The sequence below is a fragment of the Eulemur rufifrons genome, chromosome 30, assembly GCF_041146395.1.
Source record: "Eulemur rufifrons isolate Redbay chromosome 30, OSU_ERuf_1, whole genome shotgun sequence".
In the NCBI taxonomy this organism is placed as follows: Eukaryota; Metazoa; Chordata; class Mammalia; order Primates; family Lemuridae; genus Eulemur; species Eulemur rufifrons.
The window spans coordinates 89,125,664-89,152,268 of record NC_091012.1 but is presented as its reverse complement, the minus strand read 5'-3'; the positions used below and the strand labels follow the sequence as shown (position 1 = coordinate 89,152,268).

The 26,605-nt window shown below is 36.9% G+C and overlaps 1 protein-coding gene across 3 annotated transcripts in view; it reads left to right on the top strand.

Annotated features, from left to right (window-relative positions):
• The first annotated feature begins 6,797 nt into the window (after nt 1-6,797).
• Nucleotides 6,798-26,605, top strand: part of CHIC1 (cysteine rich hydrophobic domain 1) — a 92,649-nt gene continuing 72,841 nt past the window's right edge. For 2 of the 3 annotated variants that reach the window (XM_069464474.1, XM_069464473.1), the window contains exons 1-2: nt 6,798-7,081; nt 24,361-24,415. In XM_069464474.1, coding sequence (XP_069320575.1) covers nt 6,798-7,081; nt 24,361-24,415 — 339 coding nt within the window. The remainder of the gene's footprint in view (nt 7,082-24,360; nt 24,416-26,605) is intronic. The other variant, XM_069464475.1, reaches the window with a different exon arrangement.

The following is a 26,605-nucleotide window of genomic DNA, read 5'->3' as shown; positions in this document are numbered from 1 at the left end:
ACTGGATAAAAAAAATACAAGCCAAGTATCTTCTGTCTCCAGGAAACACATCTAACCCACAAGGACTCGTTCAGATTCAATGTGAAGGAATATAAAACAATATTCCATACAAATAGAAACCAAAAGAGAGCTGGTGTAGCCATTTTCATATCAGATAACATAGACTTTAAATCAAAAAAAATAAAGAAAGCCAAAAATGGTCACTATAGAATGGTGAAGGGAACAATTCAACAAGAAGACTTAACAATCCCAAATATTTATACACCTAACACAGGAGAGCCCAGCTACATGAAGCAAATCCTACTAGATCTAAACAAAATGATAAACAGCAATGCCATAATAGCGAGAGACTTTAAAACCCCACTGACAGAACTGGAAAGGTCCTCCAAACAGAAAATAAGCAAAGAAACAATGGACTTACATAGAACTCTAGAACAAATGGACATTACAGACATCTACAGAACATTCCAACCAAAAAAACACTGAATATATGTACTTCTCTTCAGCGCATAGGACTTTCTCCAAAATTGATCACATCCTAGGCCACAAAACAGATATCGACACATTTACAAAATAGAAATTATATCATGCAACTTCTCAGACCACAGTGGAATAAAATTATAAATCAATTCCAACAGAAACACTCATCTCCACACAAAGTTGTGGAAATTAAACAACCTATTGCAGAATGATTATTAGATCAAGGAGGAGATAAAGATGAAAATCAAAAGATTCTTTGAACTAAATGATAATGGAGACACAAGTTATCAAAATCTGTGGGATACAGCAAAAGCAGTCCTGAGAGGAAAACTCATCACCTTAAAGGCTCACATCTAAAAGACAGAAAGATCACAAATCAAAAACCTAATTAATCATCTCAAGGAACTGGAAAAGGAAGAGCAAAAAAATCCTAAACCCAAGAAAAGAAAATAAATAACCAAGATAAAAGCAGAACTAAATGAAATCAATAACAAAAGATCTATATGGAAGACTAATGAAATAAAAAGTTGGTTCTTTCAAAAAATAAACAAAATTGACAGGCCTCTTGCTAGATTGCCCAGAAGCAGAAAGAAAAGGACTCTAATAAGCTCAATGAAAATGAAAAAGGAGAAGTCACTACTGATATCACAGAAATACAAAACATCATCTTTGAATACTATAAAAATCTCTATGCCCATAAATTTAAAACATGGAGGAAATGGACAAATTCTTAGAAACACACAACCTCCCTAGGGTCAATCAGGAAGAAATAGGAATCCTGAACAGACCAATATCAAGAACTAAAATTGAAGAAGCAATAAAAAATCTTCCAACAAAAAAAAGTCCCAGATCAGACAGTTTCTCACCCAAATTTTACCAAACCTACAAGGAAGAACTGGTACATATACTGCAGAAACTATTCCATAACACTGAGAAGGAAGGAATCCTCTCCAACACATTTTACAAAGCCAATATCACCTTGATACCAAGCCAGGAAGGGACACAACTGAAAAAAGAAAACTACAGACCAATATCCCTTACGAATATAGATGTAAAAATTCTCAATCAAATCTTAGCAAACCAAATTCAACTACACATCAAAAAAATAATTCACCATGACCAAGTGGGCTTCATCCCAGACATGCAAGCATGGTTCAGCATACACAAATCTATAAATGTAATTTACCATATAAACAGAAGCAAAAACAAAGACCATATGATCCTCTCAATAGATACAGAAAAAGCATTTGACAAAATTCAGCACCCCTTTATGATAAGAACTCTTAACAAAATAGGCATAGACGGGACATCCTCAAAATAATAAAAGCCATATACAACAAACCCACAGCCCACATCATACCAAACAGAGAAAAATTAAAAGCATTCCCGCTTAAAACTGGAACTAGAAAAGGCTGCCCACTATCACCACTTCTATTCAACATAGTCCTGGAAGGCCCTGCCAGAGCAATCAGACAAGAGAAGGAAATCAAGGGTATCCAAATGGGGAAAGAAGAGGTCCAACTGTCACTCTTTGCTGACAGTATGATCTTATATCTAGAAAATCCCAAAGATTTAACCAAGGGACTCCTGGAATTGTTTAATGAATTCAGCAAAGTCTCTGGCTACAAAATCAATGCACAGAAATCAGAAAACAATGCACAGAAATCAATGCACAGAAAACCTTCATATATGCCAATAACAGTCAAGTTGAGAATCAGATCAAAGGCTCAATATCTTTCACAATAGCAACAAAGAAAATCAAATACCTAGGAATATATTTAACTAAGGAGGTGAGAGACCTCTATAAGGAGAACTTCAAAACACTGAGGAAAGAAATTGCAGAGGATCGCAACAGATGGAAAAACATATCATGGCCATGGATCAGCAGAATCAACATCATAAAAATGTCTATACTACTCAAAGTGATTTACAGATTCCATGCAGTCCTTATTAAAATACTAATGTCATTTTTTGTAGACCTCAAAAAAATAGTTCTACACTTCATGTGGAATCAGAAAAGACACCGAGTAGCTAATGCAATCCTACATAATAAGAATAAATCAGGAAGCATCACTTTACCAGACTTCAAGCTATACTACAGGGTATAGTAACCAAAACAGCATGGTACTGGTACAAAAACAGAGACACAGATCTATCAATCAGAACAGAGGACACAGATCTGAATCCATCCTCATATTGCCATCTGATCTTTGACAAAGCCTATAAAACATACACTGAGGTAAAGAATCCCTATTCACACGCCTGGAGCTCTGACTTGGGGGGAAAGGCGGTACAGGAGCAACGTATGTAACCTGCAATTCTGTATCCCCCATAACAAGATGAAACAAAAAAAAAAAAAAAGAATTTTATGTTTTTTTACATTGCTGTAAATTCAAGTTTTAAAATTTAGTTATCCAATTGTTTGCCATTAATGTATAAAATACAATTAATTTTTGTATGTTGAAGTTGTAAAAAAAAAAAAGAATCCCTATTCAATAAATGGTGCTGGGAAAATTGGATAGCCACATGCAGATGGCTAAAACAGCATCCGCATCTCTCACCTCTCACAAAAATTAATTCATGCTAGATAACAGACTTAAACCTAAGTCATGAAACTATAAGAATTCTAGAAGAAAATGTTGGAAAAACTCTTATAGACATGGGCTTAGGCAAAGAATTTAAGAAGACCTCAAGAGCATTCACAACAACAACAACAACAAAAAACAAATAAATGGGACCTGATCAAATTAAATAGCTTCTGCATAGCCAAGGACACAATCAATAGAGCAAATATACAACCTACAGAATGGGAGAAAACATTTGGATGCTATATATTCAATAAAGGGCTGATAAGGAGAATCTACAAAGAACTGCAGCAAATTAGCGAGAAAAAAAACAAGCAATACCATTAAAAAGAGGGCAAAAGACATGAACAGAAACTTTTCAAAAGAAGATAAATGGTCAGCAAACACATGAAAAAATGCTCAACATCTCTAATCATCAAGGTAATGCAAATCAAAACCACAGTGAGATATCACCTAACTCCAGTGAGAATTGCTTTTATACAAAAGTCCCAAAACAACAGATGATGGTGAGGATGCAGAGAGAAATGTATACTTATACACTGTTGGTGGGACTGCAAACTACAGCAACCTCTATGGAAAGTAGTATGGAGATACCACAACAACTAAAAGTAGATGTACCATTTGATCCAGCAATCCCACTACTAGGTATTTACCCAAAGGAAAAAAGATATTTTATTAAAAAGACACTTGCAATCGAATGTTTATAGCAGCACAATTCACGATCGCAAAGATGTGGAATTGACCCAAATGCCCATCAATACTTCAGTGCATTAATAAATTGTGGTATATGTATACTATGGAGCACTACTCAGTCATAAACACAAAAAGATATGGAGACCTGGATGGAACTGGAGGCCATTCTTCTTAGTGAAGCATAGCAAGAATGGAAAAACAAACACCACATGTACTCAGTACTAACTTGAATTAATTGACCAACACTTTTGTGCACATATGGTAGTAAAATTCAAGGGAAATCAAGCGGGTGGGACGGGAAAGGAGGGGAAGGGTAAATTCATACCTAACAGGTATAATGCACAATAACTGGCTGAAGGGCACACTTATAACTTCGACTCAAACTGTACAAAAGCAAATTATGCAACCAAAATGTATGTACCCAGGTAATATTCTAAATAAATAAATAATAAATAAATAAATAAATGTTACAGCTGTTTTAAACTTGAGTCCCTCTCAGATCATAAAGCCTGTGACCTCATGCTTCAGGTCCCCATCCATTAGATGAGAGAATTAATCAAATGCTCTGCTTAGCACATGGGGCAGAATGTTATGTGGCCTGCTTTCTTTTCCATCCACTCTTTGATTTACTATTCTCAATGCTAAAGTATCATTTAGAAGTCACGGTGCTTCTCGTGTTTATTGACAATATATAAACAAAATATGTTTTTCTCAGCTTGCTCAATCCCAAATTCTCCTACAGTTCAGTAAAATAAATTACCTTTGGAATCACACATACCTTTTAAGCACAATGTATATACAAGAAAAGGGATGAGCAGTTTTGACTATACTTGTACATTTAGTCAAGTCTAGCACTTCCCTGAACTGCTTTGTCCTTTTGACATCTGACTAAATGTCAGGGGCCTCTTCCCATTTGGGGAGAATTTCCTCCTCCCTTTTCTTTCCTCCCATTCCCCACAGCCATCATTTCTTCACTTTTACGATAGTTCCAATACCTTATTTGCACTTGTCGCAAAGTCCACCCCTTGCTCCCTTCCCTTTCTCTCCTTCAAATATCCCTTCCTAACCTAATCTTGAGTGGTGAAAACAAGAAACTACCATTTAAGCAGTAATCAGCACAATGCTTTTCCCTCTAGATATTAACTTAGTGGACCACTGTAGATAATATATTTGGAAAAATTTTAGTCTCATCTATGACTTTTTTTTGCTTCTTGAAAGAGATTTGGTGCAGAATATGAAATTGATCTTAAGTCTAAGGCATTTCACTCCCATAGTTGATATATGACACATTTATTAACATCCAAGAAAAGCAAAGATATATGTGTTGCCAGAAGGCTATTACGAAATATTTTAAGGTTCCAGTTCTTATAATTTCTGGCTAATAGATGAAGTTCTCTATACTACAAAAAGCTATATTTTGTTGCTTATTGATAGTGCTACAACTTACTTTTAAAGTTCCTAAAAGATCAAACTTTTGAACGAAAAATTTTTCACTTTAATAACACAAACTCCTTGATGGTAATGATTTGATTTGTTACTCTTATAGAACTAATTTCTTCCTCCTTCATACACCCTATGTACTTTGTTTATACTGCTATACTGTTACACTGTTACTATACTGCTCATCCTGAATTAGTGTTGGCTGTCCCTCTCCAGAGTCTCACCATTTGATTGGCATGAGGCTGTACTGTAGCAGAAAGAGCAGGGAAGCTGGTATTAGAACACCTGGATTACAATATTTGTTGTGTTACTTAGCTGTGTGCCTTCATGTCTTCATGATACGGAATTTTGTGCTGCTGCCAAATACGAACTAGTTTGGTACATTGTTTGTAAACTCAAAATATATGATCTCTACAACATTTTAGTGGGTGTGGAGAAGACAGACTATTTAAAATGGAATATTTTGGACAAAACATCATCATAGACCTCAATAAATTACTTCAGATTTCTTGAGACTCGGTTTTGGCATCAAAATATATATATGATGCCTACTTTGCAGGATTGTTTAAAGGTTAACTGAAGTGTTATGTGAAAGAGCCTAGCCCAGTGTCTGGAAAATGGATGATGTTAATCCATGTTTTATTAGGTTGGCAGGCTTCCCCTCCCCCCCCAAAAAAAATCTCCAAAATTCAATATGCATATTCTGATTCGTCTTTTAAGAAAAAGCTCAAAAGGCACCACTGTACAAAACCTTTCCAAACAACTTCAGGCAGTATAGCTCTTTGGTAGGAGTAGTGGGCTTTTGGAATGAGAAGAGACCTCCAAATGTAAAACCAGGTCTACCATTTAGTAGATCCCTGACCTTGGACAAGTTAATCTCTCTGCATCTAGATTTCCTATCTGCAAAATGAGATCATCGTGGTACATACCTCATAGGATTGTAGAGGATTAAATGAGACATGTATATAGAGCATTTATTACAGTCCCTGACATTTACAAAATCCTCCATAAGTACTACATAGAAGTAGTAATAGAGTTTCCTCTTGAGTAAAATGTTAATTAAAAATGCTTACCCTGTCTTTCAGTGTTGTGGCAAAGTTCTGACGCAAAAGTCTTTTAAAGTGTAATCCTTAAACGTAAGAGATTGGTATATACCGTATATTTTGGGCAAAGAGCTAACTTTACTTTTATAGAATATGCTTTCCCTCGCCCGCCTACACTGGCGGTAATACCCAGCCTTAATTAATAGGAAATTAAATCAGAAGCTACGTCCCCCAGATAGAAGCAGCGGGCGCGGTATTAAGATCAGAACCCGCAGACCAGACCTTGGTAATTCCCCGGAGTTCACCTCTAACAGCCCCCTCCCCTCCGAGTTGCGCAAGCGTACACTGAATTTGCTCCTCTCTCTCATACCCCCGCCTCCAACAACCGTCCCCCCCGCTCCCCCCCCCACGTCTGCCCAACACGCAGGCGCGTTTCCTCAAATCCTGTCCCTACCCCTGCTCCTCTTTCTCTTCATTTCGTTCCCCCTCCTCTTCCAGCACCTCAGCAGGTTCAAACTCTTCTCCGTGAGAGTGGCGGCGATCGCTAGGTCACGTGATGAGCATCCTGCTGCCCAACATGGCGGAGTTCGACACCATCTCGGAACTGGAGGAGGAGGAGGAAGAAGCAGCAGCAACGACGTCGTCGTCGCCGTCGTCGTCGTCGGTATCTGGGCCCGACGATGACGATGATGATGAGGAGGAGGAGGAGGAAGAGGAGGGGGAAGAGGAGGAGGAGGAAGAGGAGGAGGCGCCGCCCCCGCCTCGGGTAGTGAGCGAGGAGCATCTGCGGAGATATGCCCCCGACCCTGTGTTGGTGCGGGGCGCCGGCCACATCACTGTGTAAGCGAGAAGGGGCCATGGGGTTTGAAAAGGCTGAGATTTGGCAACAGTGAAATGAGAAGGATCCAAGGGCCTGTGGAGTGGGGGAGGGCTAACTGAGGCATACAGTTAGTAAAGGACACCTGGTCTAAATTGAGAAACTGAGGGTGGATAGGTGTAAAGGAAGTGGGGAGAGTGTAAGTGTGATGCAACAACGCCAGGTAAAGAATGAGTATAGGACAGGGAAATTAGGGGGTTGGGAGCCAGAGGGATTGGAGTAGGGGCGAACCTCCTTTCTTGTATGTATGCGGGCAAGTGAATAGTCTCCTAAACTGCAAGATGTACTAGAAGATTCTTTGCTGCCCAGATTGGTATCTAGTGGAAAACAGCGACTGCTGTGACATGTGACAAGAACTAGGCTTGGCTTGTTCAAAACAGAAACATAATATATTTTGTGAATAATATTATGGAATGTCCATTCACCCACATATTCATCTGTCCATTCTTTCTGTCTAATCTTTCCTTAAATATCACACCATTGGAGGTTCAGGTTGAGAAGTAGCTATGGAAAGTAGAAAGAGCAATAGATTGAGAGGGCTCTTAGATGCTGGTCCCAGTTTTGCTTCTTATTGGCCCTGTGACCTTGCTCAGGTTGCTTCCCATTTCTGGGCCTTGATTTCTTCATCTGTAAAATAAAGAGTTTGGAGTAGTAGATGGTTTCTAAAGCTTTTCACCTGTGAGATAATTTAAGATGCTTCCAGGGGATTTTGTATGCCCAAATATTAAATATACGAACATTAAATATATATGGAAATTAGTCCTCCAGGAGCTGAGGATGATTTCTTGAAAATTTATCCAGGGTGGCCTTTTAAAATATTGAACTCTCGGATTATATTTGAGAAAATAAAATGGGGAGGGACTTCATAACATAGTAGTTGCAATGCAAAAGAAAAAATGATGGTTCTCTGGGCTTTAAAGAGTGCTTTTTCATTTTTATTTGCTTGGACTGTAAATACTTGGAAGTTTGAGTATTGTGTTCATCTTCTTAACTATGCAATCATTTACTGCATTTTCAAAATGGGCCTGTTCTTTGCTATCATGTCATACTGCCTCTGATTTTGATGATGGCTCACCTAGCCCCTTTGACTTTCAATTGAGTTCATATTGTATTATCAATCATATATTAGAATATGTACTACCTCTCCCATCATGTTAGCTTCAATTTTTAGCATGCTGAGTATTATGATTGTAATATACTTTTGTAATCTTTGCATGAAATGTATTAACAGAGATTTTGAAATTGTGGAAGGGCTTGGGGAGGGTTTTAGACCTCTTTTTGATTAGGCAATTTTAAGATAATTTTTCCTAGTCCAAGAATTCTGCAGATAGCTTACAGTGTTCAGATGCCAACTTACTGCGCTGTTTTACTTCCTTTCATTACTGGGGAGACAATTTATTACTCTAAGTATTATTCTGGCACCAAAGGTTACTTTCATGCTGATTATTTCACATGACTCTATTCCAATCCCTAATTTCATACTCCAATACTGTACCCCCACGTTATTTTCTAAAATTCTGACAATGGAGAAGGAGCAAGGAAACAGAATTTAATTTTCCTGAAACTTATTTGTAGTTCCTTTCTATCCTCCATGCAACCATGGTGAAGTACTTATCAACCTGTTTTCTTCATGAAAAGCAGAGCACTGACATTTGCCATGCCCAGGCCCTTATGATTGGTGTAATGTCCCTCCTAGCTTAAAATTTCTGGAATTAGGAGTGTTAATTAGTAGTGCTGGTAGTAACTGTTGGTATTAATTGACTGAAGCAAAACCTGAAAAGCAGCACACCAGTACTTGAATCACTAACCAATGTATAGTTTGGAAACTTTAGTTTTATTGCATGCATTCTCTCATCTAGAAATCGTATTTGATGTTAACTGTCTGGGATTTGAATAAAGATTACATGTTTAGTAGAAAGTTTTACTGGATCTGAGAAACGGGTCTTTCTATGGTAGTAAAGCCTTACTTATATCAGGTAAAGTAAAAAACTTACAAAATAGTTAATCTTATTTTGAGACATCTAAAATACCAACTTCTGTTTAATTTTTTTTCTGGCATAGGAATGTTAGAGTTGCCCTAAATTATATGCCCTATCGGAATGAAATATTTCTTATTCTCTCCCAACCTTGAATTTTTCCCATTCTTTGTGCAGTCTTCTATTGTGTAGAGGACTTCATTTCCTCTCAGAGTTTAAAATTCGAATTATCACCTCAGACTCTGTATATATTAAGCCCAACATTTCCCCCCCCCCACATTGGCTGTGCTTTCCATTTGCCCCATTTCTGACCCTGATACTACCAGTTTATCTCCCAGTATAACACTTAAAATCTTTGAGATATTTTGACTCTTCCTTCTCCTTGAATTGCCCTATGCTAGTCTGTCCCCAGAATTATGTCATGAGACCTTTTGAAATGTCTCTTAGATTTTTCATTTTCTCCATTCCTATTTGGCACTACTCTAGTTTAAGTTGCCATCATCTCCTGCTTGAATTATTGCCATAGTCTGCTGCCTCTCCCCACTCCAATCCATCGTGCATGCTTATGCCAAGCTAATTTTCTTAAAACACAATTTAATCATGTCACTTCCTGCTGCAAACCTGCACTGGATCTTAATTAGGTCTGAGTTCCTTTGCCTTCTTCCTCCAACCTTAGAGTTCAAGGAGTCCCTCCACTTGTCCAGCTCTCAGCCCTCCATTTGTACCTTCCATACCTTTCTCTTCCAACCTTCTTCCAGATCTTGCTCCATCAGGCAGCCTCCATCTCTCCAGAGGTTGCCTAGCACAGTGCCTGACATGAAGTGAGTTGAATGAATATTGATTCACTTTAGTAATGCTTGATATGCCCATTCAACAAATACTACTTAGTTGAATCTCACTGTGGAGAGTACTTATTTCTGAGCATAGATATATGTAGATACAACAGTATCACTAGTCCCAGTGATAGGGTTTATGGCATGGGCTTAGCTCTGAAAACTTTGTTAAGCTAGCCCCTATGTGTCAGAGTACCCTTTTCTCTTTGTATTATGTTAATATTTTGGGTTTCCGAGTTACTTTAACAAGATACTAATCTTCTAATCTTCTCTTTCCACCTCTCTAGTAGCTCAGCCTTTAAACATATTCAATCTAATTTTTAAAAACAAAGTAAGACAAAAGCCTTCCTATATCCATGTTCCCTTTAGTTACTATTTAATCTCTCTTCCTTCCTTCTCCTCCAAATTTCTAAAGAGTAGCTATGTTCACCTTATCTATTTTCTCTTCACCCCTCTGTGATCTACATTCTACTACCACAACCACAGAGGAGCTGTCCTCAATTACAGTCACCGTGACCTTCTTGTTGCTAAATCAGTGGACATCTTTCATTCCCTGTCCTCCTGATCCTCTCTACTGCATTTGACATTTATGATGACTCCTTTTTTCAGGAGCTTCTACTCTGGGATCACAAACACACAGGCCTGCAGAAGCAAGGCAGGTCACAGAAGATACTACAGCATTAAGTAGAGATGGGGACTTAGTTGAACTGGAAGGTACATATCTTTTCTAAAGGTGTTCAAATTCCGATTTAAGGAAAAAAAAAACATTTTTCCAGCCAAACAAACCTGAGAACTAACTCCTTGTCCACTTCACTCTTCTGGTTCTCCTTATACTTTTATGGCTGTTCCTTAACTGTCTCATTCATAAGCTTCTCCTCCTCTTTTGCCCCTTAAATATCGGTGATCTCTAGAGTTCTGTTCTCAGGCTGATACTTTTTTTATTCCCTTCTCTCCTTAGGTGGTTTCATTTTACCTCTCATGTTTTCAATTATTTGATGTCTCCCAAATATGGATTTCTGTACCAGACTCTGCTTGGGATCTTATCTGGGCTTCTTCACTCAGTGGCCCACTGTCATCTTAAATTCAACACATTCAAACAGAACTCATTCCCCCACACTCCCTCACATCTCCCATTACCCATCCTTGGTTTTCCTTCCTACTTACACTTCCAACACCTCAGCAATCACCAAACATTAACAATATATGGGCCAGGCGCAGTGGCTCATGCCTGTAATCCTAGCCTTCTGGGAGGGCGAGGCAGGAGGATTGCTTGAGCTCAGGAGTTCGAGACCAGCCTGAGCAAGAGTGAGACCCCACCTCTACTATAAATAGAAAGAAATTAGCCATACAACTAAAAATAGAAAAAATTAGCTGGGCATGGTGGCGCATGCCTGTAGTACCAGCTACCTGGAAGGCTGAGGCAGGAGGATCACTTAAGCCCAGGAGTTTGAGGTTGCTGTGAGCTAGGCTGATGCCATGGCACTCTAGCCCAGGCAACAGAGTGAGACTCTGTCTCAAAAAAAAAAAAAACAACAATATATGACTGAAAAATTTCTTCTTTTCCTCCCTACCACCGCTTCCCTGATTCAGGCCCATTTCACTACCCTAACTAGTTGTCTTGCCTTCATCCTTGTCACCCTCACATCCATCCTCTAGCCTGCTGCTACATTAAGGCACCAAAATTGTATATCTAACTAAACCACTTTTCCTGCTTAAGATTATTCTGTGGTTTCCCCTTTACCTCAGCATTTAGTCTAAGCTCCATAACATGGCATACAGAACTGGACCCTGCCTATGCATCAGCCTAATCTGCCATTTCCCTTACTGCTTGTATGTTCCTGTTCAGCTGTTTGTTATCTCATTGCCTCTGCTCAAGCTGGAGCCTCCATCTAGAATGCCAATACCTTCCCTTGCCCAGGCTCTCCATATGTCACCACCTCCTGCAAGTCTTCTCTGCCCCCAATAAATTATAAGATGCATGCAAGAACAATTTGATTCCCTCTCATTCCTCAGTGCCTAGCACAGTGCCTGACATGAAGTGAGTTGAATGAATATTGGTTCACTTTAGTAATGCTCGATATGCCCATTCAACAAATACTACTTAGTTGAATCTCACTGTGGAGAGTACTTATTTCTGAGCATAGATATATGTAGATACAACAGTATCACTAGTCCCAGTGATAGGGTTTATGGCATGGGCTTAGCTCTGAAAACTTTGTTAAGCTAGCCCCTATGTGTCAGAATACCCTTTTCTCTTTGTATTATGTTAATATTTTGGGTTTCCGAGTTACTTTAACAAGATACTAATCTTCTAACATGCAATTAATTATAATTTCCATAAGTGGAATGACCTAACCACATAAATTGTAATTCCAGTTCTGAGATGATGACCATAAACGGATATTTGGAGATCTTTTTCCAATTTAAAAAAATATATATGGCTAAATTAACTCCCACAGATCTGAGATTATAGAAACAGAAATAATGAAATGTCTCTTAAAAGTATTAAGTGTTTCAGAAATACTATACATCTCAGTGATATAACAGTATCACTTTTTTCTTGATATTTTTTAGGATAAATATTTGGGTCCAATGTATTAAAATACAGAAAAAAATATATCACGTGAGATGTTTTTCCCTTATTTATTAGACATTACCACACTCTTTATATTACTTAAAATATATATTTACCCTTGATATTACACCTGTGTAGAAGTTAGTAGAGATGACAGATTACCAATTCTCAGAGACTCATAAAATTCTCTCATTAAAATTAATCTGAAAAAGCTGGAGTTACCAGATTATAGAATTGAAAAAGATGGCCAAATGTGCTAAACAATGCACTTCTGCAAGTCTTAGCACTATAAATATTGATACTTCACAAATTAGAGAATAGAATGCCTTTTCTGTAAACAGATGTCTTTCAGGAATTGCAGTGATACATTGTTAATTTGTGTTTATACAAGGTGAATATTTTATAAGGTTTTAGGCTTTGAGAATGCTGAAGCTGTGATAACTTGCCATTGTACAGTGTGGTAAGACATAATTATTTCCATATGAAAGATTAAAGAGATTTAACTAGAATCTTTAAAAAATCTCTTTGTATTTTATGGCATAGCCTTTCCTTTTCCTTGGTATAGTAGAGTTCAGTCCACATGCTTAAGAATCAGTATTACTACAAGTGCATAGTTTTCTAGTGAAATCGTGTTTCTTGTTGCCAGAATTTTACTACACTGTTTTCTTAAACAAACTGAGCATGTGAATTTTGATTTGTGCAAGATTTTAAAAGGCTGATGTATAGCCACTTTCAAAAAGCTGAAAAACAGTAAGGGATGTAGGGAGGGAGAGAAGAGAGGCAATCAACTAGAGGACCCATCCTTCTTTGCCTCAGTTTCGTTTACTTCAAAGAATTGTTCAAGAAATTCAAAATTTGAGCATTAAGACACTTGACAAAAAAATACAATCATTAAGAACCACCAACTGGGTCGTCTTCAAACACAAAATACATTCTATATTTAAAGAAGTCAATAAAGTGGTAGTGTGAGCAGTTCCCAAGTAAGTGCCTGCTTGTCCAATGCTTAAGAGCCCCACATCTTGGCTAATGTCTATCACTGATCAGTAATGAGCAGATGAGTTTGTCTAGCCTCTGTGGACTCATAGTTCTTTAATGGTTGGTTTATGAAACAGAGCTGTTTATAAACCAACAGCCATTTCAACATTTTCCTAGTACCTACTAAGTCAAATGTTGGGCCTAAGGTTATTTAAGTTTTTTTTTTTAATGTACTAGGTCTCTAAAGGGGAAAGTTAAGGAAAGAAATCCCTGGTAGGTAAGAACAAGACTGCTACTGCCTATTAGCCAAAATTATGAGGAGAGTAGGGGACCTAGTCTGCCTTACCTCATACTTCTTGATGTGGATATATGTAGGTCATAGGGGAGTATATTAAGAAGTAAAATGATACTTTCTTTACCATTTCTAATATACTTTTTATAGTTTAGAAAATGTAATCCCTTTTTACATTAGATAAGAAAATTAGTAATGTGAATATAGCCAGTGTTTCTTCAGAACTTGAGCACTGGGCTAAGCTGTGTGCTAACAGGTAAATTGCCTTTAAGATATTGACATGGAACAGCAAATAATAAAAGACAACATTTTATAACTGTTGAATTGTATAGAGAAGATTAAAACTGGCAGTGAATGTTCAGAGAAGGGAAGTCCATAATAGGCTTGAGCATTCAAGGTATTACAGCAGGGGTTGGAACTTGAGCCTCGAAGCCTATGTAGGGCTTAAATTAGGGAGAGGAAACGAGAGGAACCACGTGAGCAAAGACAGGAGCCAGTGTGGCAGTGGCAGTGGAAAGGAAGGAATCATTATGAGAATGATTTCAACGGAGCAAGTAACAGGACTTAGGGACCACCTGGTTATAAGCAAGGTGCAAAAACAGGAGAAGGAAGGTGCGAATATGATCCCAAGGTCTTGGTTAAAGGAAGAGAGTAATGTGTCACTGACATAGATGAAGAATTTGTAAAGGGGAACACATTTCCAAGAAAAGATAACATTTAATTTTATACGTTTCACATAAGATGGTATTATTTTGTGGCAAGATATCCAAATGGAAATTTTCATTATACAATTAGAGATGAGGGACTAGAGCATATTTGAAAATATATTACTAGAGAAATAGATTTGGTGGTCATCAGCATAGAAGTGATTGTCAAAGCTATCAAAAACAGCTGAAGTGTTATAATTCCCTTAGAAAGAAAAGCAGACGACTACAAGCTAAATTTTGGAAGAAGGCAAGAGTATTAGGGAAGAATGAGAGAATGAGAGTAGTTAGGAAGGGAGTGATCAACAGTGTCACAGCTGCAGACAAAGTCAAGAGAAAAAGTTCTGAGAAGAGGACATTGAATTTGGCAGTAAAGGAGAGAAGATGAATTTGTCTTTTTGCATAAATTTACTGAATAATAAATTATTTTCAGCAAAATAACATCATCAAAAATCAGGTTTCAAAATTTCTTAAGAAAGGAGGGGATATTAGGAAAATGAAAACTGGAAAATCCATTTACTGGTGATAAGTGAAAAGCAAATAGCAAAGGTAAGAATTTTTAAAATAATAAAAATATTCTATGCATTTTGAGGGATACATGTCTGTATCAACTACATATTTGATATCTAGTAGAGGAATGGTAGCTGGCAAAAGCTAAAATGGCAGCAGTCTCTAATTGATGTAGGAACATATTATTAACATTGCATCTAAAAGGCATTTAGACAAGATGTGGAAATAGAGCTCTAGTTTATGTCATGTCTACTTTCTAAAAATGAAAACTGCATCTATTTCTTTGTCACAATAAGAATTTACTCTTTGTGTAATAATGAATTAAATACATCTTTTGACTAGTGATAGTCACTATTGACTAGCTAAATGATTTAAATGAAATGTTTCTTGCACTATTGAATATTTGTCATGTCATTGATTGCTGAGTTAGCACATAATTACAAATATATTTTTAATACTAGAGTGCCAGTTTTTCAAGCAGCAGATGAAAGTTGCCATAAATATTCATGCACAGGGGTGTCTCATCTTGTTTTAAGTTTGGCTATACTTTAAATATATAGATTTAAAGGGAAAGTGTTTGCATATTATGTTCTCCTTACATGTTGTACTGACACCTGAACAGAAGTAATAAAGGATTTTTTAATGTAGTTAAGGTCTTTTTATACTTGCTAATTAATTTTCTCAACTATTTTAAAATATGGAATTTAAAATACATTTTTAACATACATAGTATAGTATATTTAGGCACGTGTATGTGTCTTGCCACTAGCTGCTAAGTATAGAGAGTTTTTGTGCTTAAGACTGACTTGTGTCTTTGAAAATGGTCTATTAGCATAAATGATGCAAGAACAATATGATATTCCTGCATAGAGTTGTAATTGTACATTGTATTCCTACCATTTCTTTAATGTGACCCTAAGACCAAAGTGCTGTAAATCAGTAGAATCAAACAGTACAGTAGCTTATTATTCAACAAGGTTTTATTAGACACCTGTTAGGGCAGAAAGAACTTAGGGGTAAACATTTGAATGTTGGTTCCCCTCCACTTACTAACTGCATTTAATTAATTTAATTTTTTTCTGAGTGTCAGCTTCCTTATCTATAAAATGGAGATGACAATACCTCTCTTGAAGGCTTTTAAAGTATAGAAGTAATATATAGTCATGGATCACTTTAACTACAGGGATACATTCTGAGAAATGTGTCATTATGTGATTTCATTGTGCAAACATCATAGAGTGTACTTATACAAACCTACATTGTATAATAGCCTACTACACGCCTGGGCTATATGGTATAGCCTATTACTCCTAAGCTACAAACCTGCACAGCGTGTTACTGTACTGAATACTGTACGCAGTTGTAACACAATGGTAAGTATTTATGTATCTTAACATATCTAAACATAGAAAAAGTACAGTAAAAATACAGTATAAAAGATAAGAAATGGTATACCCATATAGGGCACGTACCTTGAATGGAACTTGCAAAAATTAGAAGTTGTTCTGGGTGAGTCAGTGAGTGAGTTGTGAGTGAATGTGAAGGCCTAAGACATTACTGTACACTACTGCAGACTTTATGAATACTGTATGCTTAGCCTACACTAAATTTATTTAAAATTTTTTCTTTTCTCAATAATAAATTAACCTTAGCTTACTGTAACTTTTTCGCTTTATAAACTTTTTAAAATTTTTTTTTGACTTTTGTAAAACACAAATACATTGTACAGCTCTATAAAAATATTCCTATCCTTAGTCTATAAACTTTTTTCTATTTTTAATTTTTTTTAGACTTTTTTGTTAAAAACTAAGACATACACATGTTAGCCTAAGCCTACATAGGACCAGAATCATCAATATCACTGTCTTCCACCTCCACATTTTGTCCCGCTGGCAGGTCTTCAGGGACAATACACCTGGAGCTGTCATCTCCTATGACAATAGTCCCTTCTTCTGGAATACTTCCTGAAGGACCTGCCTGAAGCTGTTTTACAGTCAATTTGTTTTTTTAATTTTTTTTATTTCAGCTTATTATGGGGATACAAAAGTTTAGGTCATGTATACTGCCCATGCACCCCCCCCCAGTCAGAGCTTCAAACGTGTCCATTCCCCAGACAGTGCGCATCACACTCATTATGTAGGTATACACCCATCCCCTCCCCCCACACACATCTGCCCGACACCCAGTTGGTGTTATTCCCAAATGTGCACTTAGGTGATAATCAGGGAAACCAATTTGCTGGTGAGTACATGTGCTGCTTATTTTTCCATTCTTGGGATACTTCACTTTGTAGAATGGATTCCAACTCTTTCAAGGAAAACATAAGAGATTCTATATCACCGTTAGTTCTTATAGCTGAGTAATACTCCATGGTATACATATATCACATTTTACTAATCCACTTATGAATTGATGGGCATTTGGGTTTTTTTCCACATCTTTGCAATTGTGAATTGGTCTGCTATAAACATTCAGGTGCAGATGCTTTTTTATAGAATGTCTTTTGTTCTTTTGGGTAGATGCCCAATAATGGGATTGCTGGATCAAATGGTAGGTCTTCTTGTATCTGTTTAAGGTATCTCCATATTGCTTTCCACAGGAGTTGCACTAGTTTGCAGTCCCACCAGCAGTGTATGAGTGTTCCTGTCTCTCTGCATCCACGCCAACATGTATTCTTTTGGGACGTTTTGATAAAGGCCATTCTCACTGGAGTTAAGTGATATCTCATTGTGGTTTTGATTTGCATTTCCCTGATGATTAGAGATGTTCAGCATTTTTTCATATGTTTGTTGGCCATTCTTATATCTTCTTTTGAAAAATTTCTGTTCATGTCCTTTGCCCACTTTTTGATAAGTTTGTTTGATTTTTTCTTGCTAATTTTCCTGAGTTCTAAATAGATTCTAGTTATCAGTCCTTTATTGGATGTGTACCATGCAAAAAATTTTTTCCCATTCTGTAGGTTGTCTGTTTTCTCTCATGACTGTTTCTTTGGCTGTACAGAAGCTTTTTAATTTAATCAGGACCCATTTATTTATTTTTGTTGTTGCTGTGATTGCCTTTGGGGTCTTCTTCATAAATTCTTTGCCTAGGCCAATGTCTATAAGAGTCTTTCCCATATTTTCTTCCAGTATTCTAATAGTTTCACACCTAAGGTTTAAGTCTGTTATCCACTGTGATTTGATTTTTGTGAGAGGTGAAAGGTGTGGATCCTGTTTCAGTCTTCTACATGTGGCTATCCAGTTTTCCCAGCACCATTTATTGAATAAGGATTCTTTTCCCCAGTGTATGTGTTTGTCTGCTTTGTCAAAGATCAGATGGCTATCTGAGGATGGTTTTATATTTGGATTTTCTGTTCTGTTCCACTGGTCTGTGTCCCTGCACTTGTGCCAATACCATGCAGTTTTAATAACCACAGCCTTGCAGTATAGTTTGAAGTCTGGTAAATTACTACCTCCCATTTTGTTCTTATTGCCTAAAATTGCTTTTGCTAAACGGGGTCTTCTCTGGTTCCATACAAAGTGTAAAATTATTTTTTCTATATCTGTGAAAAATGATGTTGGTAATTTAATAGGGATTGCATTGAATCTGTAGATCGCTTTGGGTAGTATAGACATTTTAACAATGTTGATTCTTCCGATCCACGAGCATGGTATGGTTTTCCACCTGTTTACATGCTCTGTGATTTCCTTGCTCAGTGTTTCATAGTTCTCCCTGTAGATGTCCTTTACCTCCTTAGTTAAATATATTCCTAGGTATTTTATTTTCTTTGTTGCTATTGTGAAGGGTATTGAGTCCTTAATTTGGTTCTCCGTTTGACTGTTATTGGCATATATGAATGCCTCTGATTTGTGTGTATTGATTTTGTATCCTGAGACTTTACTGAATTCATTGATCAATTCCAGGAGTCTCTTGGTTGAATCCTTGGGATTTTCTAGATATAATATCATATCATCAGCAAATAGTGAGAGTTTGATCTCTTCTGTCCCCATTTGGACACACTTGATTCTGCTCTCTTGGCTGATAGCTCTCGCAAGGACTTCCAGTACTATGTTGAAAAGTAATGGGGATAGTGGGCAGCCTTGTCTGGTTCCAGTTCTAAGTGGGAAGGCTTACAATTTTTCCCCATTCAGTATGATGTTGGCTGTGGGTTTGTCATATATGGCTTGTATCATTTTTAGGTAGGCCCTATATATGCCTATTTTGTTAAGCGTTCTTATCATAAAAGGGTGTTAAATTTTGTCAAAAGCTTTTTCTGCATCAATTGAGAGGATCATATGGTATTTATTTTTGTTTCTATTTATGTGGTGAATTACATTTATAGATTTGCATATGTTGAACCATCCCTGCATCTCTGGGACGAAGCCCACTTGGTCGTGACTTATTATTTTTTTGATAAGCACTTGGATTTGGTTTGCTAGGATTTTATTGAGAATTTTTGCATCTATATTCATACGGGATATTGGTCTGTAGTTTTCTTTTTTTTGTTGCATCTTTTCTTGGTTTCGGTATCAAAGTTATGTTGGCTTGATAAAATGTGTTGGGGAGAATTCTGTCCTTCTCGGTGTTGGAGAATAATTTTTGTAGGATGGGCACCAGTTCTTGTTTGTAGGTGTGGTAAAATTCAGGTGTGAACCCATCTGGTCCAGGGCTTTTCTTTTGGGGAAGGTTTTTTATTGCTGTTTCGATTTCAGTTCTTGATATTGGTCTATTCAGGAATTCTATTTCTTCCTGGTTGAGCCTAGGGAGACTGTGTTTCTAAAAATTTGTCCATTTCCTCCACATTTTCCAGTTTGTATGCATAAAGGTTTTTGTAGAATTCATAGGTGCTATCTTGTATTTCTGTAGCATCGGTTGTGATTTCTCCTTTCATGTCCCTGATGGAGGTTATTAGAGATTTTTCTTTTCTGCTCTTGGTTAGTCTAGCTAGAGGTGTTTCTATTTGTTTATCTTTTCAAAGAACCAACTTTTTGTTTTATTAATCTACCATATGAGGCTGTGTGGTGGCTCACGCCTGTAATCCTAGCACTCTGGGAGGCCAAGGCGGGTGGATCATTTGAGCTCAGCAGTTCGAGACCAGCCTGAGCAAGAGCAAGACCCTATCTCTACTAAAAATAGAAAGAAATTATATGGACAGCTAAAAATATATAGAGAAAAAATTAGCCAGGCATGGTGGTGCATGCCTGTAGTCCCAGCTACTCGGGAGGCTGAGGCAGGAGGATTGCTTGAGCCCAGGAGTTTGAGGTTGCTGTGAGAGAGGCTGATGCCATGGCACTCTAGCCTGGGCAACAGAGTGATACTCTGTCTCAAAAAAACAAAAAATCTCCTGTAGGGTTTTTTTTTTGTCCATTTCATTTAGTCTGATTTGATCTTATGAATTTCACTTCCTCTGCTAGGTTTGGGGTCGGTCTCTTCTTCTTTCTCCAGCTCTTTGAGTCTATTCATTAGGTTGTCTATTTGTAAGTTTTCTGTCTTTTTGATATAGACATTTATGGAAATAAATTTTCCTCTCAGGACTGCTTTAGCTGTGTCCCACAGATTTTGATAACTTGTGTCTCCTTTGTCGTTTAATTCAGAGAATCTTTTGATTTCTGTCTTGATTTCTTCATGTATAAAATAATCATTTAGGAGAAGGTTTGTTTAGCTTCCATGACTTTGAGTAGGAATGAGAATTTCTGTTAGGGTTAATTTCTACTTTTATTCTGCTGTGATCTGAGAAGATGCATGGTATAATTTCTATTTTTTTTAATTTTTTAAGACATACTTTGTGTCCTAGGGTATGGTCAATCTTAGAGAATGTCCCATGAGCTGATAAGAAGAGCGTATATTCAGTGGATTTTGGGTAGAATGTCCTGTAAATGTCAGCCAGGCCCATTTGTTCTGGCATTCTGTTTAAGTCCATTATTTCTTTGTTTTTTTATGTTTGGAGGATCTGTCCTGTGCTGTCAGCAGGGTGTTGAAGTCTCCAGCTATTATAGTGTTGCTGTTTATCATTTGGTTTAGATCAAGTATGGTTTGCTTTATGAATCTGGGTTCACCTAAGTTGGGTGCATGTATAGTAAGTATAGTTATGTCTTCTTGTTCAATTGTACCCTTCACCAGTATATAGTAACCATCTCTGTCTTTCGTTACTTTTGTTGATTTAAAAACTAGGTTATCAGAGATTAAAACCACCATGCCAGCTTTCTTTTGGCTTCCGTTTGTTTGAAATGTTGATTTCCACCCTTTTATTTTCAGTCTAAATGGATGTTTGCAGGTTAGATGAGTTTCCTGAATTCAGCAGATACTTGGCTTGTATTTTTTTATCCATTGGGCCAGCCTATGTCTCTTGAGTGGGGAATTCAAGCCATTCACATTTATTGAGAAAACTTATAAGTGGGGCAGATTTCTGTTCATCCAGTTGGGTAGAACTTCATTGCTATGTTTTCTCTCTTGAGCCATTGTATCTGGGTTTTGATCTTTAGCTCTTGAGTAGTTTTATATTTGTGGGTCTTTCTTGTGCTGGTCCGCATGTAATTCTGTTTTGAGTACTTCTTGGAGGTCTGGTCTTGGTGAATTCCCTCAGTCTTTGTTTGTCTGAGAATGTCTTAATTTCTCCTTTGCATACAAAACTTAGCTTAGCTGGGTACAAGATTCTAGGCTGGGCGTTATTCTATTTTAGAAGAGTGAGAATGGGGCCCCAGTCTCTTCTTGCTTGTAAGGTTTCAGTTGAGAAATCCGGTATTACTCGGATAGGCTTTCCTTTGTATGTTAGTTGTTTCTTTCTCCTTACAGCTTGAAGAAGGGCCTCTTTAGTGGATATTTTGGTCAGTCTGATGACTGCGTGATGTGGTGTCTTCCTATTTGCAATGAATCTCCCAGGGGTCCTTTGAGCTTCTTGAACCTGTATATCTAGAGTTTTAGCAAGGCCTGGGAAATTTTCCTCAATTATATCTTCAAATAGCTTATCCAACCCTTGCTTATTATCTTCTTCACCCTCAGGAATGCCCATAACTCTCACGTTAGGCTTCTTCACATAATCCCACATTTCTTGCATACTCTGGTCTTTCCTCTTATTTCTTTGCTCTATCTCTGTGACTTATTTAATTGGAAAGTGTTATCTTTGATCTCTGAGATTCTTTCTTCTGTTTGATCTACCCTGTTCTTGAGACTTTCCACTGTGTTTTGTAGCTCCCTGAATAAACTTTTCATTTCCAGGAGTTCAGTTTGATTTTTCTTCAATATTTCGATTTCTTTAGTGAATTTTTCTTCTAAGTCCTGGATTTTTTTTTTTTTTGTGGTTTCTTTGTGTTGGTTATCCATTTTTTTCTTGCATATGATTCAGCTTTCTTACAATCCATGTTTGAAATTCTTCCTGTGACATTTTACTGTTCTGAATCTGGTTTGTGTCCATTGCTAGAGAGCTGGTATTCCTCTTTGGGGGCGTGATTTCTGTTTGATTCTTTATACTCCCAGAGTTCCTTCGCTGATTCCTTCCCATCTGGATCAATGGTTAGTTCTCTTCTTTCAGCTTTCATCTGGATAGTAACATGCCTTTTGCTCTGTTCCTAGGCTGTATAACAGCCTAAGTGTGTTGCTTCCTTTGTCACTAGGGGGAGCTACTTATGTGTTGTTCAGGATTCTTCTACCACAAGTGGGGGCTTGTTTCTGGTGGTTCCAGCCCCAGGGTATTGTTTGGCCTACAACCGGTTTGACCAGTTAAGTCACTGGGCTGGTGACTTTTGATCTGCAGCCAAGATTCACACTGGTTGCAGACAGAAAGTGTCTTTTTCTTGGCTCTCCCTCTCCAGAGGTGGTTTCTACCTCTTTCTGTGGGAAAGATACTGGCTAGGGGAAGGGGGTGGTGCCTCCATTCTCCCAGCGCCCCAGCTGCTGCAGATCCCACAGGCAGATGGTCTGCCCCACCCCAGTGTCTGCAAGGTCCACGCTCTAATCTCTATTGTTTGTCTCTCACTCCCCAGATTTTTGCCATCTTCTCTCCCATTCACCTTATCTTTTTCTTGCTTTTTGTGTCTTATGCTGATTCTCCATGGATTTACACCACTGTTCTTGCTGGGGAGTGATCCACTTGTGTTGTGGCAGGCCGAGATCTATGCCTTCCTCTCTGGGAGCATGAATCCAGGAGGTTACCTCCACTCTGCCATCTTTTCTCTTTCTACAGTTAACCTTTTTTTATATAAGTAGAAAGAATACACTCTAAAATAATGATTAAAAAGTATAGTATAGAAAATACATAAGCCAGTAACATAGTCATCTATTATCAATATCAAGTATTGTATACTGTACATAATTGTATGTGCTATACTTTTATGTGACTGGCAGTGACATAGGTTTATTTACACTAGCATTACCACAAACACGTGAGTAGTGCATTGCACTATGACATTACAAGCAGTACATCAGTAGGTGATAGAAATTTTTGAGCACTATTACAATCTTATGGTTCTACAGTCATATTTGTAGTCTGTCGTTGACCAAAATATCAGTTATTATGCAGCACATGGCTGTATTTATTTAGCACAGTGTTGAGCCCATGGTAAGTTAGTTATTGGTAACATAGTTATTGGTAACTCTTATTGTTATTGCCTACTTCATGTGGCGTTCTCAATAAATATTAGTGTCTTTTTCTTTTTGTTAACAACCTATTCTCCACTAACATAAAATTGTAGTCACTATGATATGATATCTAACATTCAGGAAGTGACCTTTGTTATCCCTATTGAAATCAACCAGCAGGTGAGTAAAGGCTTGTAAAACTGATTTTTACTTCTTAATAAAGATTTCAGTGAGTGTACTAAAAGAGAGATCTTTCAAGGCTAGGATCTGTTTTCTCAAAATTGGTTGAGTTCACACATGAAAGCCATTTGTAAGGATCAACCTTTGAGTGAACAGTAACTGGTCACAAGTTGTCAAACTGTATAATTCCAAAGGCTCTATTAGTTGAAAAGGAGGTACTTTTTATTAGGAACATTTGCATACACATACATGAAAGTATGAAGAATAGTCTGATGCACTCCCATCATCCAGCTCCAACAATTATCAACTAAAGTGGGTTTTGATAGAAACAATTAAATCAAAAATTGACATTTCCACCTATATAAATATAAGTATTTCTCTATTTTTAATCCCACATCATGGGTCTGGTTAGAATCCCACTTTAACATTTGTTCCTTGTTAAGCTTCTTTGACTATTAATTTGGATTAATAAAGATTTATTTTCTATAAGTATCATATAAAAATTTTTTTCAGTTCACTTTTTAAATCAAAAGACCAAAAGAAAAATGTATGAGCTTGTAACTGTTTTTTTTTTTAAAAAAAAAAAAAGGGAAAGAGTTAAGTGTGCTGGGTAGAATATATTTTGTTTTGTCTTTGTTTTTAAGGTTTGGCTTGAGCAACAAGTTTGATACTGAATTTCCCTCAGTTCTAACAGGGAAGGTAAGTGAGAACCTGCTTTGAATTTTTCAATTCTAAAGCATTGTTTTATGGCTTATTCAGTGTTAGGACAAATGCTTTGAATCACTGGCAATAAAGTTAAATAACAAGAGGTCTTCATACTTGGAAGCTGTGTTGGTAGTGACTGAAAGCTGTCTCCATGACTACCAGCCTCTGACCAATTATTTTGTCCATTGTCCGTTAATGCCAGCTATTATTTATTTATCTGCTCAGCTTTTCCACTTTTTCATTTTTTCCTCAGCACAGGAAGCAATAATCATTTTCATCTAGGTCAGTAATTTCCTATGTTTTTAGAGTTAAAGGTATTTTTAACTGTATCACTCTATTAATTTTTAAAGTGCCATATACTATGATTTTATTATACATGAAAAAAATCAACTTTTGGTAGATATTTTTCTGACTTTTGGATAGTTTTGAGTTCCTAAAATTGGACTCACTGTAATAAATTACCTTTCTGTTCCCTGGTTCCTCTACATTCAGTAGTATCCTCTAGCAAATTCAGAGACTTCCTAGAATTTAATACTATAAGTCTAGAGACCTAATGTACAGCATGATCACTATAGTTAATATTTTATTGTATACTGGAACTCTGTAAAGGGAGTAGATTTCAGGTGCTCTTACCATGCACACACACAAAGATAACTATGTGAGGAGATGAATATGTTAATTTGCTTGACTGTAGTAATTTCACTGTGTGTGTGTATATATATAAATATCATGTTGTGTGCTTCAAATACATACAATTTTTAAAAAGAAACTAGATTTGGAAAATCTTCTTATAACTGTAATGCTAACTTTCTAGACCCAAAAGGAGAAGACTCTGCCTGGGGCAAAATGTTATTTACATTCCTTTGTTACTGGAGGAAATGTAGAAGAAGAGAGAAAAGCCATTAGATTACAGAATGGTCAGTGATTTCCAAATGGTTAATAGCTGAATGCTAGGGTAGCTAAAATGATGATTTGGGGTTAAATTTGTATTTTGGAGCCTGTAATTTAATTTCATTCTGTTTAATTTTAGTACTAGAATAATGTTATTTGTTAGTATAGATTTTGGGTGTATTTTCAAATTATTCCATTTTGAAAGGGCTTTTGTACTATTTTAGTGTGAATTTTTCTCATATTGTTAGTGAGAAAAGCCAGGTACAAATCAGTACATATAGTATTATAAGAAATGGGAGAAATAAGCACATTAATAATTGTATTTTTGAATAAAGGAATTCTAGAAAGATATACATGAAACTAATAAATGATTACCTTTGACGGGAGAAGGGGAATGAGATGGATGGAGGCAAGGGTGAGGATGAGGCATTTGTCTGAATATCTTTTAGTATTGTTTTCATTTTTGAACCTTCATTTAGTTTTAACTTGTTCTCTCTTGTTCTAAACTCTTTGAGAATGGGATAAGATGTTTCTACTGATACTGGCTTCTTTTTGTCATGATGCATTTTCCAGCTGTTTACTTTCCTCACTTTTGGCCTAATTACAATCTTCTTCACAGCCTCCTGCAGTAGGTAGAAAAAGACAGCAGACCTGTTTCTTTTTTCAAAGGAGTATCTGTGAAATCATAAGAAATTCTATCTACTTTAACCTTCAAAGTTATGTTGTGCATTATTTGCTTCATTCCCCCCTGAAAAATCAGAGCTAGCTTGAGACAGAATAGTTAAACAAGCTTTACAGTCAGATCTGGGTTGAAATCCAGGTTGTGTCACTTACTGGCTGTGTGGCCTTGGGCATGTCACTTTTCTGAGCCTCAGTTCTTATGTAAAAAATAGAGATGATGCTGATAGTTACCTCACTTCTTATTTTAAGGATTAAATGAGAGAGCATATATAAAATTGCTAGTATATTGTTAGGTACTTATTAGCTTCCCAGTGTTAATTTGTGGTTGTTATTGACCATTCTTCACCAGTGTATCCCAGTTTCACCCTGATTGTTTTTCCAATTTACTCACTGGCTTTCAATTTTTAATTGCTTTCACTACTTTATCTAAATAATGGTGTTTTCTTTGATCCCACCACTAATTTGTCCTTATTGACTGTTGACCTTTTCTATCTCTCCTGAGGTATAATAGCAAATCCTTCCATAGATTAAAAAAAAAGCAGATGATCATAGTCCCTGGCTAAGTTAACCCTTGAAAATTTGTGGCCATTTAACTTTTTAGGACACAGAGAA